The sequence below is a fragment of the Ranitomeya variabilis genome, chromosome 3 (genome assembly GCF_051348905.1).
Source record: "Ranitomeya variabilis isolate aRanVar5 chromosome 3, aRanVar5.hap1, whole genome shotgun sequence".
Classification (NCBI taxonomy): Eukaryota; Metazoa; Chordata; class Amphibia; order Anura; family Dendrobatidae; genus Ranitomeya; species Ranitomeya variabilis.
In genome coordinates, this window is record NC_135234.1 from 732,691,919 (window position 1) to 732,706,663 (window position 14,745).

Below are 14,745 nucleotides of genomic sequence, written 5' to 3' on the forward strand. Positions count from 1 at the left end.
GTACTGCACTTTTTCATAAGAAGATAATATTACAACTCCTGTATCCTGTCACAGTGAAAGTGCGACGACTCGATGACTCATTTATATTTTATAAAAATCACAAGGAGGCAGAATCACAACTGCTGTCAACTGCAGAAAGAAAGGAGAAGATGAGAAGAGGAGACAGAGAGAGCCGTCCTGTGAGAGGGGATGGTTCACCCGCGATGGTGACTCACAGAGAGAAGGGACAAAGATCTTCGGATGACGGGAGAGACACAACTTGAGAGAGATCAGGATGGCAGCCTCAATGGGAGAAGTGAAGTGAGAAGATAAAGTGATGGAAAAATGATTATAACTTTATAACTTTTGTATTTATGGACGGGTTGATGAACTGCAGGTATCCTGGGTAATCCTACAGTAAATATCCGGTGCTTGAATCGTTGCACGATATTCACTCCCCTCACCCCTTTTTTTGGATTCTTTCTCACTCTAGGTGTAATAGTGTATTTTTGGTACGCATTAATGCTAGAAATCTGATGGGGGGTGGGGGACAAGGAGAGGTTGTGATTTTTTTTTTCAAATGGCAATAATTTGGTGCTCAGGAATTGTATGTAAAGCAGCGTTAAGGGGGTCCAGGGAGTGCTTGGGGAAGCCAGAATAAGGGAAGTCAAGCGAAAGAGTGCGCATGAATTCTGTGTGATGGGGGAGTTCTATGTTCAAGTTAAAAATGTTGATGAGGGGGGAGGAGGGGAAAGAGGGTAACAGTTGTGGTGTAAACCGGAAAGCATCTGCAATAGCGGACAATTATTTAGTGAGGCCATCTAGAGAGACCAATTTCAAGTCAGACAATGGTTAAAATTATTTCATGGAACGTCAAGGGCCTGAGGTCGCCGGGTAAAAGATCCATGATCTTACGTCATTTAAAGAAGTTGAGAGCTTACAGGAAACACACTTGATGGAGGACTTCTTTAGAATGAACAAGTGGTGGGTGTGAAGAGTGTTTGGCTCATCGGCCCAGGGCAGAAGGGCAGGGACCTTAATCTTGGTAAGTAGGCGCTTTAACCACTCGGTGCTACAGGAGCATGATTCCGAAGGGAGTTGGCAACACCTGGTGATCACGGGCCCCTCTGGACGTTTGAGCATACATAATGTATATGCTCCCAATTTGGATCAGGATCCCTTCTTTAGGAAATTGAGAATGAATATACTGAAAGACAATGAGACACAGGTAGTGGTGGGAAGAGATTTCAATGGGGTCCCTTGTCATGCGGAGGATAGAACACAGAAGGATCGGGGGAATAGGAAGTTGGGGGAAGAGGGGGGTATAAGCCATATGTTGGGGAAGGAGTTGGGGCTCAGAGATGTCTGGCGTTTACAACATCCGAATAACAGAGAGTTTGCTCACTATTCTCACCTGCAGGATAGTTGATCACGCATTGATCAGATTTGGATGAGTGAGAGCTTGATATCCAGTGCGAAGAAACACGTGATTGAGAATATGGTGATTTCTAATCATAGTCCAGTGAGTGTATGGTTATAAGACAACAAGGGGCACGGATATTTTGTGGAGGTTTCCAACATTTCTGACCAGGGAGGAAAATTTTCATAGGATATTGAGGGAGCTGTGGGAGGATTTTATGACAACAAACAGGGACCATGAGCAAAACCCGATGCTGTATTGGGAAACGGCCAAGGCGATCCTCCAGGGACGCCTGTTGGGGTACACATCAATACTTAAAAGAAAAATGAATGATCAGTATTCGAAGGCGAGTGAGCTTTTGAGGGGGGCATACATGGCGTTTCTGGAGGAAAGCTCAATTTCAGCAAAAAAAAGGTGGCTGGAAGCCAAAAGTAGCTTCGATTCGTGGGCAGATAAGAAGGAGCAACTATTTACATCACAGCAGGAGGTGGCGCTGCATAGATATGGGAACAAACCAGGAAAGATGCTGGCCAATCTGGCTAGGGGAAGGAGGCAATTGACTGTGACCCTGAGCTTAAAGAAAAAAGGTGGAGGCCTTATTTCCGATCCCGGGGAATTAAACAGGATTCTGGGGGAATTTTATAGAGAACCATATGGGAAGGCACAAGTTGGTGTGGTAGTGGGGGGGGGAATGGCTAAAAAGAGTAAAAATGCCACACTTTTTGTATCAGGAATTGGAGGTCTTGAATGCTGATGTCTCGGTGGATGAAGTAGAAACTGCAATCAAGGGTCTCAGCAACGGCAAGGCGCTGGGCCCCGATGGATTTCGGAGTGAATTCTACAAGGTTCTAAAAGACCAAATCTCCCCGACTCTGATGGGTTTGTTTAATGCATGGATGGGGGTGGTGATATTTCTAACCATGCCAACACGGCATATACCCGTATTTTTCGCTAAATTTTCAGAAAATGGCCACCGTGAGGCGGGGCACGCGCAGATGGAGATCTCGGCACTAAAATCAACGGCAGCACAGATAAGGCATATATATCTGCATTGTAAGATGCACCCTCATTCCCCCCCCCCCCCCCCAAATTTGGGCGAAAAAAGTGCCTCTTACAAAGCAAAAAATACAGTATAAAACTGCTGCCGAAAGGGGATAAAAATCTGGGGGACCCTTCCGGCTACTGGCCAGTTTCACTTATCAATCAGGATCTGAAATTGACTTCTAAAATTTTGGCGGATAGGCTGGCAATGGTCTTGCCTAGAGTAATTACGCCCCAGCAGTCGGGTTTTATAAAAGGTCGATCTGCGGTTTCCAATATCAGAAAAGTCATGTTGGTCATGGATGTGGTCAACTGTGAGAAGGGTGATTCAACAGGGTAACCCTGTTTTAGTCACGATAGATGCCAAGAAGGCTTTTGATAATGTAAGTTGGTCGTGGCTGGAATTGGTCCAACATCGGTTGGGTCTAGAGGGTAGGTTGGGCAAGTATGTGAAGATACTTTACTTGAATCCCCAGGCGAGGGTGTACACCCAGGGATTCCTTTCAGATGTGTTCCCTTTGAAGAAGGGTACGCGTCAGGGCTGCCCACTGTCCCCCCTGCTGTTTAATATAGCTATTGAACCCCTGTCGAGTGAGGGTAGTTACAAGGTGATCATAATAGAGGACAAAATGATGCGGTTTGCGTTATTTGCGGTTGACATTGCATTGTTTATGCGTAATCCATATAGGGATTTAGCTCATACACTATCCGCCATAGTAAGCTGTTGTTCCTGAAGAGAGAGGATGGGCCACCAACTCATAATTTATATCTTGAGTTATTCGGGATCCCAATAGCAAGGTCCTCGATTAAATATTTAGGTATTTAGGTATACTTGGGACGTACGACAGACACGGTTTAGGCTTTAAATTATCACCCACTTATTTCGAAGGTAGAATCACAATTATGTGGGTGGAGTGGTTTGCAGTTATCGTTGTTAGCAAAAAGTCATCTGATAAAAATGATGAGCTTTCCGAGATTGCTGTATCCTCTGCACACGATTCCCTTACTACTCAAACAAGGCGATATCTCCAGGTTAAATAAAGCATTTACAAAGTTTCTTTGGGGGGGAACCCAGGATAAAGATGAGCACATTCATGTCCTCTGTGAAAGGGGGAGGATAAGACTACCTAATGTTAGGGGATACAATCTTTCTTGTTTGGCTGGGCACGTGGTGGACTGGTTGCGCGAGACTAGTAGGCATTCGGACTTCAGTCTAGAGAGTGAATTTTGCAGGCCTTGGGATCTAGCCTCAGTGCTGCATTCCCCCTCATCCTGTCTGAGCCCGGCTATTAGGAACTCGATGGGGTGTAGAGACACAATAGTGCCCTGGAAGGCGATACGGAAGAAGCTGGATTTACAATGGAAGGTATCCAAATATCTAAATCCTTGGGCGCACCCGAACTTCATTCTAGGCAGGGAAAACAGTGGCAGGAGAAAGGCGTCTTGAGAATGAAAGATTTGATGGTGGACAGTGAGAGAGGATGGATGACTAAGGCGGAGGTGGTGGAGCAGTTCGAACTCAACAAATTTCAAAGCTTGTAATTAATATGCGCACATAAAGAATTCCATCATGTGGGATCTTCTGGATGTTTCCAAAGAGCTACATAGGAATGAGTTTGATTTCTTGATGGAGTGTGATCTACCCAGTTTGAACATGTCAAGGATTAATGGTATTCTAAGAGAATGGTTAACTCCGGTGGGGAAACAGACTTACGCAAAAGCATGGATAAAGCAGTTGGGGGATTCAGATATTATGGGCAAAATTGTGCAGGGCTGGTTTTTATTAAGAGAGAATATTACTAATGAAAATTGTAGGGACACCCAATTTAGAATCATACATAGGGCAATATATAGCTTCAATCTACCAGCACCTTCAGCCAGTTTAGACACCACACAGCACTGCCCGAAATGTGTGACTGACCGCACGGATATGTCCCATGGTTTTTGGGAGTGTGACATCATAAAACAGTTTTGGATGGCCGTCTGTGGCTTTAGTCGGGGGGTAAGGATTGGGATCTGGATCCGATGCTGTGGATCTTTCACTATGTTGGGGAGAGGGGCTACGGGGAGGTAGGGGAAGATGCGACTCCTACATGACATAGCAACTTTAGCGAAAAAATGTATTTTGAGACATTGAATTACAGCCGAGACTCCGACCGTGAATGAGTTACTGAATAATTTGAAACAGCTTCTGTATTTGGAAAAACTGGAAGCGAAAAAAGAGACAAACCAAAACCAACAGAGAAATTCTTTAATAAATGGAAAGGTTTTATTGAGCGTAAGTGCTCCCAGGGCGAGATTAATCGATTAATGATGGGGTTCTTACAATCAGACTGGTATTTGATGAACAACCTTCAGGGTACTTTGGGGAAATTAAAGATGCAAATTTCTTGACAGATGGGGCCTCTTGTTGTGCAGGTGCTGCTACTTGGTTTGGAGGGTGGTTGAGGATTGGGGCGGGTTGGTGGGATGGTTTTGAAAATTGTGAATTTATTATTATGTATAGGAATATAGTCGAATGTTCTGCTTGTTTTCAAGTGTTCTGAATTTAAAAACTTACTAAAATCAATAAAAAGGATTTGTTAAAAAAAACCAAGGGGGCGAATACTTTTGCAAGACATTGTAAGCTTCTTTATACATTTCAGTGGTTGAAAAATATTCAGAACTCTAAAAAAAGGAGACAAAATTGACTTCTGTCACCATTTCCTGAGACCAGAAACCTGTTCATTTTTCCATCAATGGAGCTGAGTGATGGATTTTTTTTTTGTTTTTATCCATACTATTTTGAAGAACATAAGATGTTTTGATCGCTTTTTATTGCCTTTTTTTTTTTTTAATAAGTGGCAATTTCTTTTTTTCGCTTTCGATTTTGATAAATTGTATTTTTACGGACACGATTATAACAAATATGTTTGTTTTTTTTAATTTATAAACTAGGAAAAAGTGGGGTGATATAAACATTTACATTTTTTGTGTGATTTTGTTGACTCCAGAGGGGTCAAGTCCCAACTCCAAAAAGGTATTCCAATAAATAATAAAACTAACATTCTGTATGTAGCCTAGTCACATGCGGACCCCAGGCTGCAAGTTTGTGATGGATGTGTGTACACGTAGCCGGTCCACTTAAATGCAGTTAAACAGCAGCAGTCAGAACTAGCTGTTAGAGGCAGATGTAGGCTGTATAACACAGCCGGCATCTGCCCAGTATGGAATATGGAGCAGGTTTAGCTACTGTGATGTACAATTACATCAGGGTGTGAAAGAGTTAAGATTAGGGTTGATCGAATAGCTTTGGATAAGCACTTACCGAATAGCTGCCCCGGATACCCGGATATCCTCCTGGTATGCACCTATTCACACCAGTCTGGATGTGCCAGTCAGTTTTTTGTCACTTGAGGGGAGAATTAGACTGGAAAAACCAAGGCCCCCCTCGACTATTAACAGAGTGATTTTCATATCCCTAGGGCAGTTCAAAATTGATATTATTGTTATTTTGCTAAGCCGTGAAAAGGGGCTCGTTATAAAGTAGATACAGGCAGTGTCGGACTGGACTGGTAAAGGCCCACCAGTAACACGGATTCTTCAGGCCGACTGTTCAGCTACAGGCAAAAATGACCTGTCCCTTGTAAACACATGTACTTTTTTTCTATGTAAAATTAATGCTGGTAGCTTCCTTAATGAATGATGATACTTTTTTTTCTGCACTTCTCATTAGCACTTTTTCACAGCGGTCTACCGGAGGATTCTCCTGTTCCCCCGGTTGGCCAGTCCAAGCCTGGATATAGGGTACAATAAAGACACAGCGGTGGTTTGGGGAAGGGGGGGACTAGGTTTCCTTAAATTCTGTCTTTATTTCTATTTTCTGGTTGTATCTGTTTCAGAGTGCTGTGAGCTTGCTCTGTGATGTGGAGGCCGAGCAGCCGTGCCGTCATCTGCTGTCAATCGTGTGCTCCTTCAACATTTGGGTTCAGTATTCTCGCACTAAAGCTGCGGAGATGACGAATCAACCGAAATGTCTGGGACTGTAATGAACTTACCCGCAATCTTATCAGAGGTTTCTCGGGTATTCGAGGATTTCCCAGACGTTCCCTTTCAGCCATCTCTAACATTGCCTCTATCTGTAATAAAGAAAACAATCAGAACATTACTCTTCTGACAGTCCACGGTGACCCCAAACTTATATAAAGGGATTATCTAACAATTGCAACTTACCCCCTATGCACAGAATAAATGATACGTTTTTGATAGCTGGGAGTCCCATCAAAGAGACCCCTCAATGATCACGAGAACAGGGCGTCCTAAAAACTAGGAAGTGCAGATTGTGCATGTCTACTGCCTCTCCATTGGTACACCACTCGGCTATCCTCATCAGTCCCACAGACTTTGTTAACTACCAATGTGTTGTGCTCATCGGTGATCTCTGCCGGCACAGAGTGGTCACGGTCGGCTCCTACCGATGATGTGAAGTAAACAGAGCAGCGTCTTCTCTTCGGGGCATGACTGTTGATGTCATAGTGATTGACAGCCGGCTCCCCGCTACATAGCTGCGGGGAGCTGGCTATCAATCAGCATGACATCGGCACTCATGCCTGTAGACACAGCAGAGCGGAAGAGGAAAAGCTGCTCTATCAACAGCAGAAACATCAGCAGGATCGGTCTGTGATCACTATGAGTCGCCGCCAAGAACAGGCTGATCGTTAGTGACTACCTGATAGTCAGTCCTTAGGACCACCAGAAAAAAAATAGACCTAGATAGCCCTTTTAATCTAACTTTCATGTTATGGGTTAAAAAAAGTTCTATGAAACTCCGTTTTGCCAAAATTTTAGAAATTGTTCAAATCTTATTTTTCAAAGGGGGTGTACTCATTTATACAGAGCACTAGTGGTTATAAAAAGCATAAAAATAGAACTTTGTAACAATTTTTGGTTTATGTAACCATTTACCAAGACACCTAACTCTTTGCTATTCTTCTTGGCTATTAAGTCGTGTGAGTTTTTAGGCTACTTTCACACTGGCGTTAACTGCAATATGTCACAATGCGTCGTTTTGCTGAAAAAACGCATCCTGCAAAAGTGCTTGCAGGATGCGTTTTTTCCCCATAGACTTACATTAAGCGACGTATTGCGACGGATTGACACACGTCGCAACCGTCGTGCGACGGTTGCGCCGTGTTGTGGCGGACCGTCGGGTCCAAAAAACGCTACATGTAACATTTTTTGCTCACGACGGTCCGCTTTTTCCGACCGCGCATGCGCGGCCGGAACTCCGCCCCCACCTCACAATGGGGCAGCGGATGCGCTGGAAAAATGCATCCGCTGCCCCGTTGTGCGGCGGAGACAACGCTAGCGTCGGGAACCTCGACGCTAGTGTGAAAATAGCCTTAGTGTAGACATTTTTATTGAAACCATTTTTGCGTATGAATGACGTACTGTTTTATTTTTTTATTTTTTTTTTTGAGGGGGGGGGGATGAAGTGTAACAAAAAGAAAATCAAAATACAAATTTGGGGTTTCAATTATTTTTATTTTTAGCTTTTAATCTTTGGTTCACGTAATTTATATTTTATAGACGGAAATTTAATGGACACGATATATGATAACAAGTATGTTTATTTATTGCTTTTTTATTTCTTTATGTTTAACCTGGGAACATGAGGATGATTTTCTCTTTTTTGAGCTTTTTTATTTTCATTTATATTTTAGAAAAACTTAGACGTTGCAATTTATGAAATCGGCTGAAAACATTTGGAAACCCCAAACCCTGTCCACTATGATGGACAATATATATATATATATAATAGATGTAAAAAAAAAAAAAAATCACACATAAAATAAGAATGAGGCAGAAAAGAAAAACAGATGAAAACCATCAAAAACTAAATGTAATAATGAATCAGACGGCAAGAAGTGTTGATTATTATTCCTGCCCGGCACTGGTGGTGTGGTGTATGGTGCCTCTGTGCAATATGAAGGATCTTTCTGCAATAAAGGGGTTGTAAACTACTAGGACAACCCCTTCTCATTCCTCATGCTTGGCCCTGTTAAAATATAAAGACCTATACTCACCTCCTGTTCCGGCGCCATTCCAGCAGTATTGTCACTTGCGTTCTCAAGGGCTCACGTGAGGTTGTTAGGTCTTTCGAGCCTTTCGCCCAATCAGTGCTGGAACGGAGCCGGAGATGAGCATAAGTGTCTTTTTTTTAATGGGATCAAACATGAGGAAAGAGAAGGGTGTAGTGGACAACCCCTTTAAGGCTCATTCAGATATTCATTTTTCGTCTATGAGTTCTATCCATAGTCTATGGGGCTTGTTCACATGACCTTTTTTTTGCTGAAGACTTGACCGATATTGATCAGAATGTTGGATCAAAATCAGCAATGCAAATCTATGGGAACGTAAAAAAACTGGACAGTTCTAGGATGCCATCCATCTGCTGTCCGTTTTTCATGGACGGCTTGATAGGAAAAGGTGGAGAAACCACTCAGAATGTAATTCTTGTATGTGAAAAAAAGATGACTGAATGAGCCCTTAAAGACTTTTCAGAACTTTGAGGGGTTATTTTTCTTAGGTTCTTCCAAAAAATTTCTACAAATAAATGGATGCAACCAAGATTAGTAAAAAAAAAAGAAAAGTCTGCGGCGGGCATACCGAGCTACAGAAATGGTGGCCTACCTTCTCTATGCAGAAGTTTTCTATGTCCTGAGTCACTTTGGGATTGTCCGGGTTGAAGAGGTCTGGAAAGTCCGACAAGACGACATCCTCGATGAAGAACTGACGCACACTCTGAAGGGGAATCTTCTGCATGTTCATTTTCTTGTGTTTGATTCGTAGCAATCCCACGTGTCTGCGAAAAGAAGGAAGAAAAACTTTTACTTAATAAAATAACTTTACTCCAGGGAAAGTTTCAGGAGGTACTTTTAACGTCTGGATGCCACCCTGCTCATGGTGAAGTCTGCCCACACTGGACTATATTTTATGAGCAGCCCTCTGCCATCATTTGCGTATATTCGGCTTCTCATGTTCTTCTATGTGTTCCATTAAAATCAACGCAGCCCATAGAAGTCTATGTCTGGAACCGAGCATGCTCAGTACTCTGTTAAACACCATTGAAGAAGTCTTTCGTATAAAGCAATGCAACCCCAAGTTTGCAGAAATCCCATTCGCATGCACGGGACGTGAATTTCACACACATGTGGGTGCAGAATCTGCACTAATATCGTCCCTTACCAGCTGAGAATGACAGATAATACAGGTTTGTTTTGGATTATTACTAGAGATGTGCGGATCGACTCGCGGGACAGCGGCCACACATTACGGACCTAGCCGATGTACCGGAGGCTCGCAGATCTTTGCCTGCCAGGAACCTTGGACGCACAGATGACATTGCTCTTCCCAGCTAATCTAGAAGTTTATTAATTCGCAGAGCTCCCATCCAACGATCACAAGCGCACTGACCTGGCCGATGGACCAGAATCCCGCGAACTGATCTAACCAACTGTAATTAACACAGGCAGCATGGTGGCTCAGTGATTAGCACTGGAGCCTGGCAGTATTGGAGTCCTGGGTTCAAATCACACCAAAGACAACATCTACAAGGAGTTTGTATGTTCTTCCCTTGTTTGCGTGGGTTTCCTCCCACACTCCAAAGACATACTGATAGGGAATGTAGATTGTGAGCCCCAATGGGGACTGTAACATGGTCTGTAAAGTGCTGTTTAATTAATGGCGCTATATAACTGAGCAAAAAATAATTATTAACGTTTTACTTATTTTTCTTAATATTCCAGGTTTTTCCTCGGCCACTAAAGCAAACACTTGTGACATTTCCAGTAGCTCACATGTTGGCTTTGCTGTATAGACAGGGGCAGACCAGCAGAGTAATCTCAATTTCATTAAAGGATTGGCGAGCTGGATGCTAAGGCAAGACCCAAGGGTTTTCTCTATGCTCACAGATAGAGAGGAGCTGCACGCATCGCTGTATCTCGAGTCTCTGGAGGAGAGACTCTAAGCAATCACTTCCTGAAGACCATGATAGTCTACTGCCATATACACTCACCGGCCACTTTATTAGGTACACCATGCTAGTAACGGGTTGGACCCCCTTTTGCCTTCAGAACTGCCTCAATTCTTCGTGGCATAGACTCAACAAGGTGCTGGAAGCATTCCTCAGAGATTTTGGTCCATATTGACATGATGGCATCACACAGTTGCCGCAGATTTGTCGGCTGCACATCCCAAAGATGCTCCATACAAGGCAGGATGGATCCATGCTTTCATGTTGTTTACGCCAAATTCTGACCCTACCATCCGAATGTCGCAGCAGAAATCGAGACTCATCAGACCAAGCAACGTTTTTCCAATCTTCTACTGTCCAATTTCGATGAGCTTGTACAAATTGTAGCCTCAGTTTCCTGTTCTTAGCTGAAAGGAGTGGTACCCGGTGTGGTCTTCTGCTGCTGTAGCCCATCTGCCTCAAAGTTCGACGCACTGTGCGTTCAGAGATGCTCTTAGGCCTACCTTGGTTGTAACGGGTGGCGATTTGAGTCACTGTTGCCTTTCTATCAGCTCGAACCAGTCTGCCCATTCTCCTCTGACCTCTGGCATCAACAAGGCATTTCCGCCCACAGAACTGCCGCTCACTGGATTTTTTTTCTTTTTCGGACCATTCTCTGTAAACCCTAGAGATGGTTGTGCGTGAAAATCCCAGTAGATCAGCAGTTTCTGAAATACTCAGACCAGCCCTTCTGGCACCAACAACCATGCCACGTTCAAAGGCACTCAAATCACCTTTCTTCCCCATACTGATGCTCGGTTTGAACTGCAGGAGATTGTCTTGACCATGTCTACATGCCTAAATGCACTGAGTTGCCACCATGTGATTGGCTGATTAGAAATTAAGTGTTAACAAGAAGTTGGACAGGTGTACCTAATAAAGTGGCCAGTGAGTGTATATGCGACAGATTACTCCCATTTATGGCAACTACCATAAAGCATGAACATGAGAGAAAGCGGGCTACAGCAAGTACTGTGGTTCTGGGCATCGGGGTCCATTCTGTCCATCTGGGATACACAGGCTGTACAAGTTTAATGAAAGCAGCCTGAATTGTGCCAGAATAACTCTGCACAGTTTCTATGTAAATGAGGCAAGATTGATCTCGATGGTCCCAATTCCTCATCTTGAATAATTCAAGTCCTGGGCAGCAATTCATGGTTCTGTTTGAGATGGCAAGGCGTGCAATAGTGCGAGATTATTAAGTGTGAATTATGAAAAAATATGTATCATCTCCTTCCTGTGAGTGGGAAAAGCTCAAGGAACTGACGCAAAGCTCAGCAGGATATGTCAGGACCACTAAGTTACGAGAGAGTTCAAAAAGAAAAAGTAATGGTGGAAAGACTGATAAAAAATCTAAAACATTAATTAAAGAGGCATTCCCGGATGAAGTTGCGAAGGCTATGGAAATAGTTTATGAATAATGCAATTACTTTATGAATTTGGACCCTTTTCAACTCTAGGATTGCTGCGCGGCACAGTTCAGACTCTACCTAAAGGGGACAGAGCACTAATGTAGGTTTGCCAACAATGCAGATCTTCAGGGGAGCGTTGCCACCCAGTAGCAAAGGGCATAGGACCAACCATGGCCAAGACCCTGCTCTTCAGATGCCCCATAGCAGCACTGTACTGTCGTCACCATCTAACATGTAAGGGGCAGCTGACTCTCCTCGGACTGATTTCAATTCCAAAATCCGATCTTCTTGTTCTCCAGGAAGATTACGTCTTGGCATACTCTAGAATGAAAACACATGAACGTTCTACTCTTAAGAGTGTGCATGTGTATTGAAGAAGACAGATGTTCAGCCAAGAAGATAGATGTTCAGCCAAGAAGATAGATGTCCAGCCAAGAAGATAGATGTCCAGCCAAGAGATAGATGTTCAGCCAAGAAGATAGATGTTCAGCCAAGAAGATAGATGTTCAGCCAAGAAGATAGATGTCCAGCCAAGAGATAGATGTTCAGCCAAGAAGATAGATGTTCAGCCAAGAAGATAGATGTCCAGCCAAGAAGATAGATGTCCAGCCAAGAAGATAGATGTCCAGCCAAGAGATAGAAGATAGATCTTCAGCCAAGAAGATAGATGTTAGGCCAAGAAGATAGATGTCCAGCCAAGAAGATAGATGTCCAGCCAAGAAGATAGATGTTCGGCCAAGAAGATAGATGTCCAGCCTAGAAGATATGTCCAGCCAAGAGATAGAAGATAGATCTTCAGCCAAGAAGATAGATCTTCAGCCAAGAAGATAGATGTTCGGCCAAGAAGATAGATGTCCGGCCAAGAAGATAGATGTCCAGCCAAGAGATAGAAGATAGATCTTCAGCCAAGAAGATAGATGTTCGGCCAAGAAGATAGATGTCCAGCCAAAAAGATATATGTTCAGCCAAGAGGATAGATGTCCAGCCTAGAAGATAGATGTCCAGCCAAGAGATAGAAGATAGATCTTCAGCCAAGAAGATAGATGTTCGGCCAAGAAGATAGATGTCCAGCCAAGAAGATAGGTGTCCAGCCAAGAAGATAAAAAATATCCAGCCAAGAAGATAGATGTCCAGTCTATTTGCATTACAAACATCTATGTTTTAGTCTGAAATGCTACAGAATTTCAGAAAGAAACACGATGGGAAAAGCAGACGGACACATGGTGACCTGTCCAAGAGACGTGTCCCTATAGGCTTCTCCCAAATTGCGATAACGGTAATGCAGGAGCCAGTCTCTGAATTTGGCTAGCCTCAGCTCCCAGACATAATCCATTTAAACATATGTTCAGGTTTGTTTTTTGTTTGAATTCTTTTTCCAGTTTTTGTATTCTTTGTCTTTTTAAGCTTGTCTCAAGGAATGACTTTCAACACATTGCACCTAAACCTGGAGACCAAAGCAGGTCGTCTACAAATAAATCTAACATTGGATTCCCAGAAAAGCTTATGGCGCATTCTGGGAGAAAGAGTGGGGTCCACTCTGGGGTCCGTGGAGCTTTTTCTATTTTTTCCTTATACATTCTGAAATGGCATCTAAAAAGGGTTGCCTAAGTAGCCATCGCTGACTACTTTACTCACATGGGAAGATAAAGAACCAGGACAAAGGCTGTACAGTCTATAAAAATGCTACTGTTTTATGCCAACACTTGTGTTCTTAAAAGGGTTGTCCCACGGCTAAATATTCAATTTCTCTGTTAAAAAAACAACACAAAATAGAACCAATACTGTTTATGAAATCATTAAAAACAATAATAAAAAAGTAAACGCACAAGAAAAATAAAAAACAGATAATTAAGTCCCAGTATATTCGCTTTCCTTTAATCCTATTTTGTCTCATATTACAATTAAAACAAAGAAATATATAAAGAAATGCTCTATATGTGTCAAGAAATCAGCGCCTCCTCTTCATTGAACTTATGTGTGGCTGTAAAACAACTAGCTGCAGCAGGAGCCTCCCCCTTCTGCCTAGCACACTGAAGAAAATCACTTCTCTCATCTTTCCGAAGCCGTTTTTAATATATGTTGTTATACTAAAACCCCTAATATAAGTATTTATACTACCTGCCCTTTAAAGATGACCTATCAGCATTTGAAAAGAAACCAGTTTTTGTTATTATTTTATACCTGTTGCTCCCCTGAGTATTTAGGTGTTTTTTTTTTCACTTTCTAGAATTCTGCCATACAGTTCAGGAGATGTGGACCTTTTTAATTAGTGAACCAAATATGGTAATTTATTTGGTCTTTACCAAGGGGGGCATGAGTCACAGAGTAATTGTGCAGAGGAGCCTAAAGACACGCCCCAGAGGATCCTGTGAGCACCGCCCCTTAGTAAAGACCATAAATATCAGCATATTGAAGGCACTACATAAAAAGACCCACATCTCTTGAACTCTATGGTGAATTTTTAGAAAGAAAACAAAAGTAAAATAAAAAAAATTCTCAGGGTAGCAGCAGGTGAAATAAAAAAATATATGACCATTTTTGACCTTGGTAAACAGGTTGTCTTCAAATTTGTTTGCTGGTGTAGGTTCTACAGAGGTCGTCTTGTTCACAGATGGGTTCACACAATTTGATTAAAACATATATTCAGAGCTCACATATCCCTGTATTTGTCTGTATCCTGGTGCTTATGTTTACACTGTACCAGGACTAAGAATGATACAGCGTTCAAAATACGTTTTTTTTATGGAGGATATTCAGTTCAACTTTTTACAAAGTATGTATATTTTTTCACTTTTTTAATGGATTAAATAAAATGTTTTATTTTTATATGTACTTGAAGC

The 14,745-nt window shown here is 42.6% G+C and overlaps 1 protein-coding gene across 2 annotated transcripts in view; it reads right to left on the reverse strand.

Moving 5' to 3' along the window:
- MRE11 (MRE11 double strand break repair nuclease) overlaps window positions 1-14,745 on the reverse strand; it is a 295,853-nt gene that overhangs the window by 168,343 nt on the left and 112,765 nt on the right. For both annotated transcript variants that reach the window (XM_077298437.1, XM_077298438.1), the window contains 2 exons: window positions 9,113-9,284; window positions 6,478-6,558 (listed from right to left, as the gene is read on the reverse strand). In XM_077298437.1, the coding sequence (XP_077154552.1) occupies window positions 6,478-6,558; window positions 9,113-9,284 (253 nt within the window). The remainder of the gene's footprint in view (window positions 1-6,477; window positions 6,559-9,112; window positions 9,285-14,745) is intronic.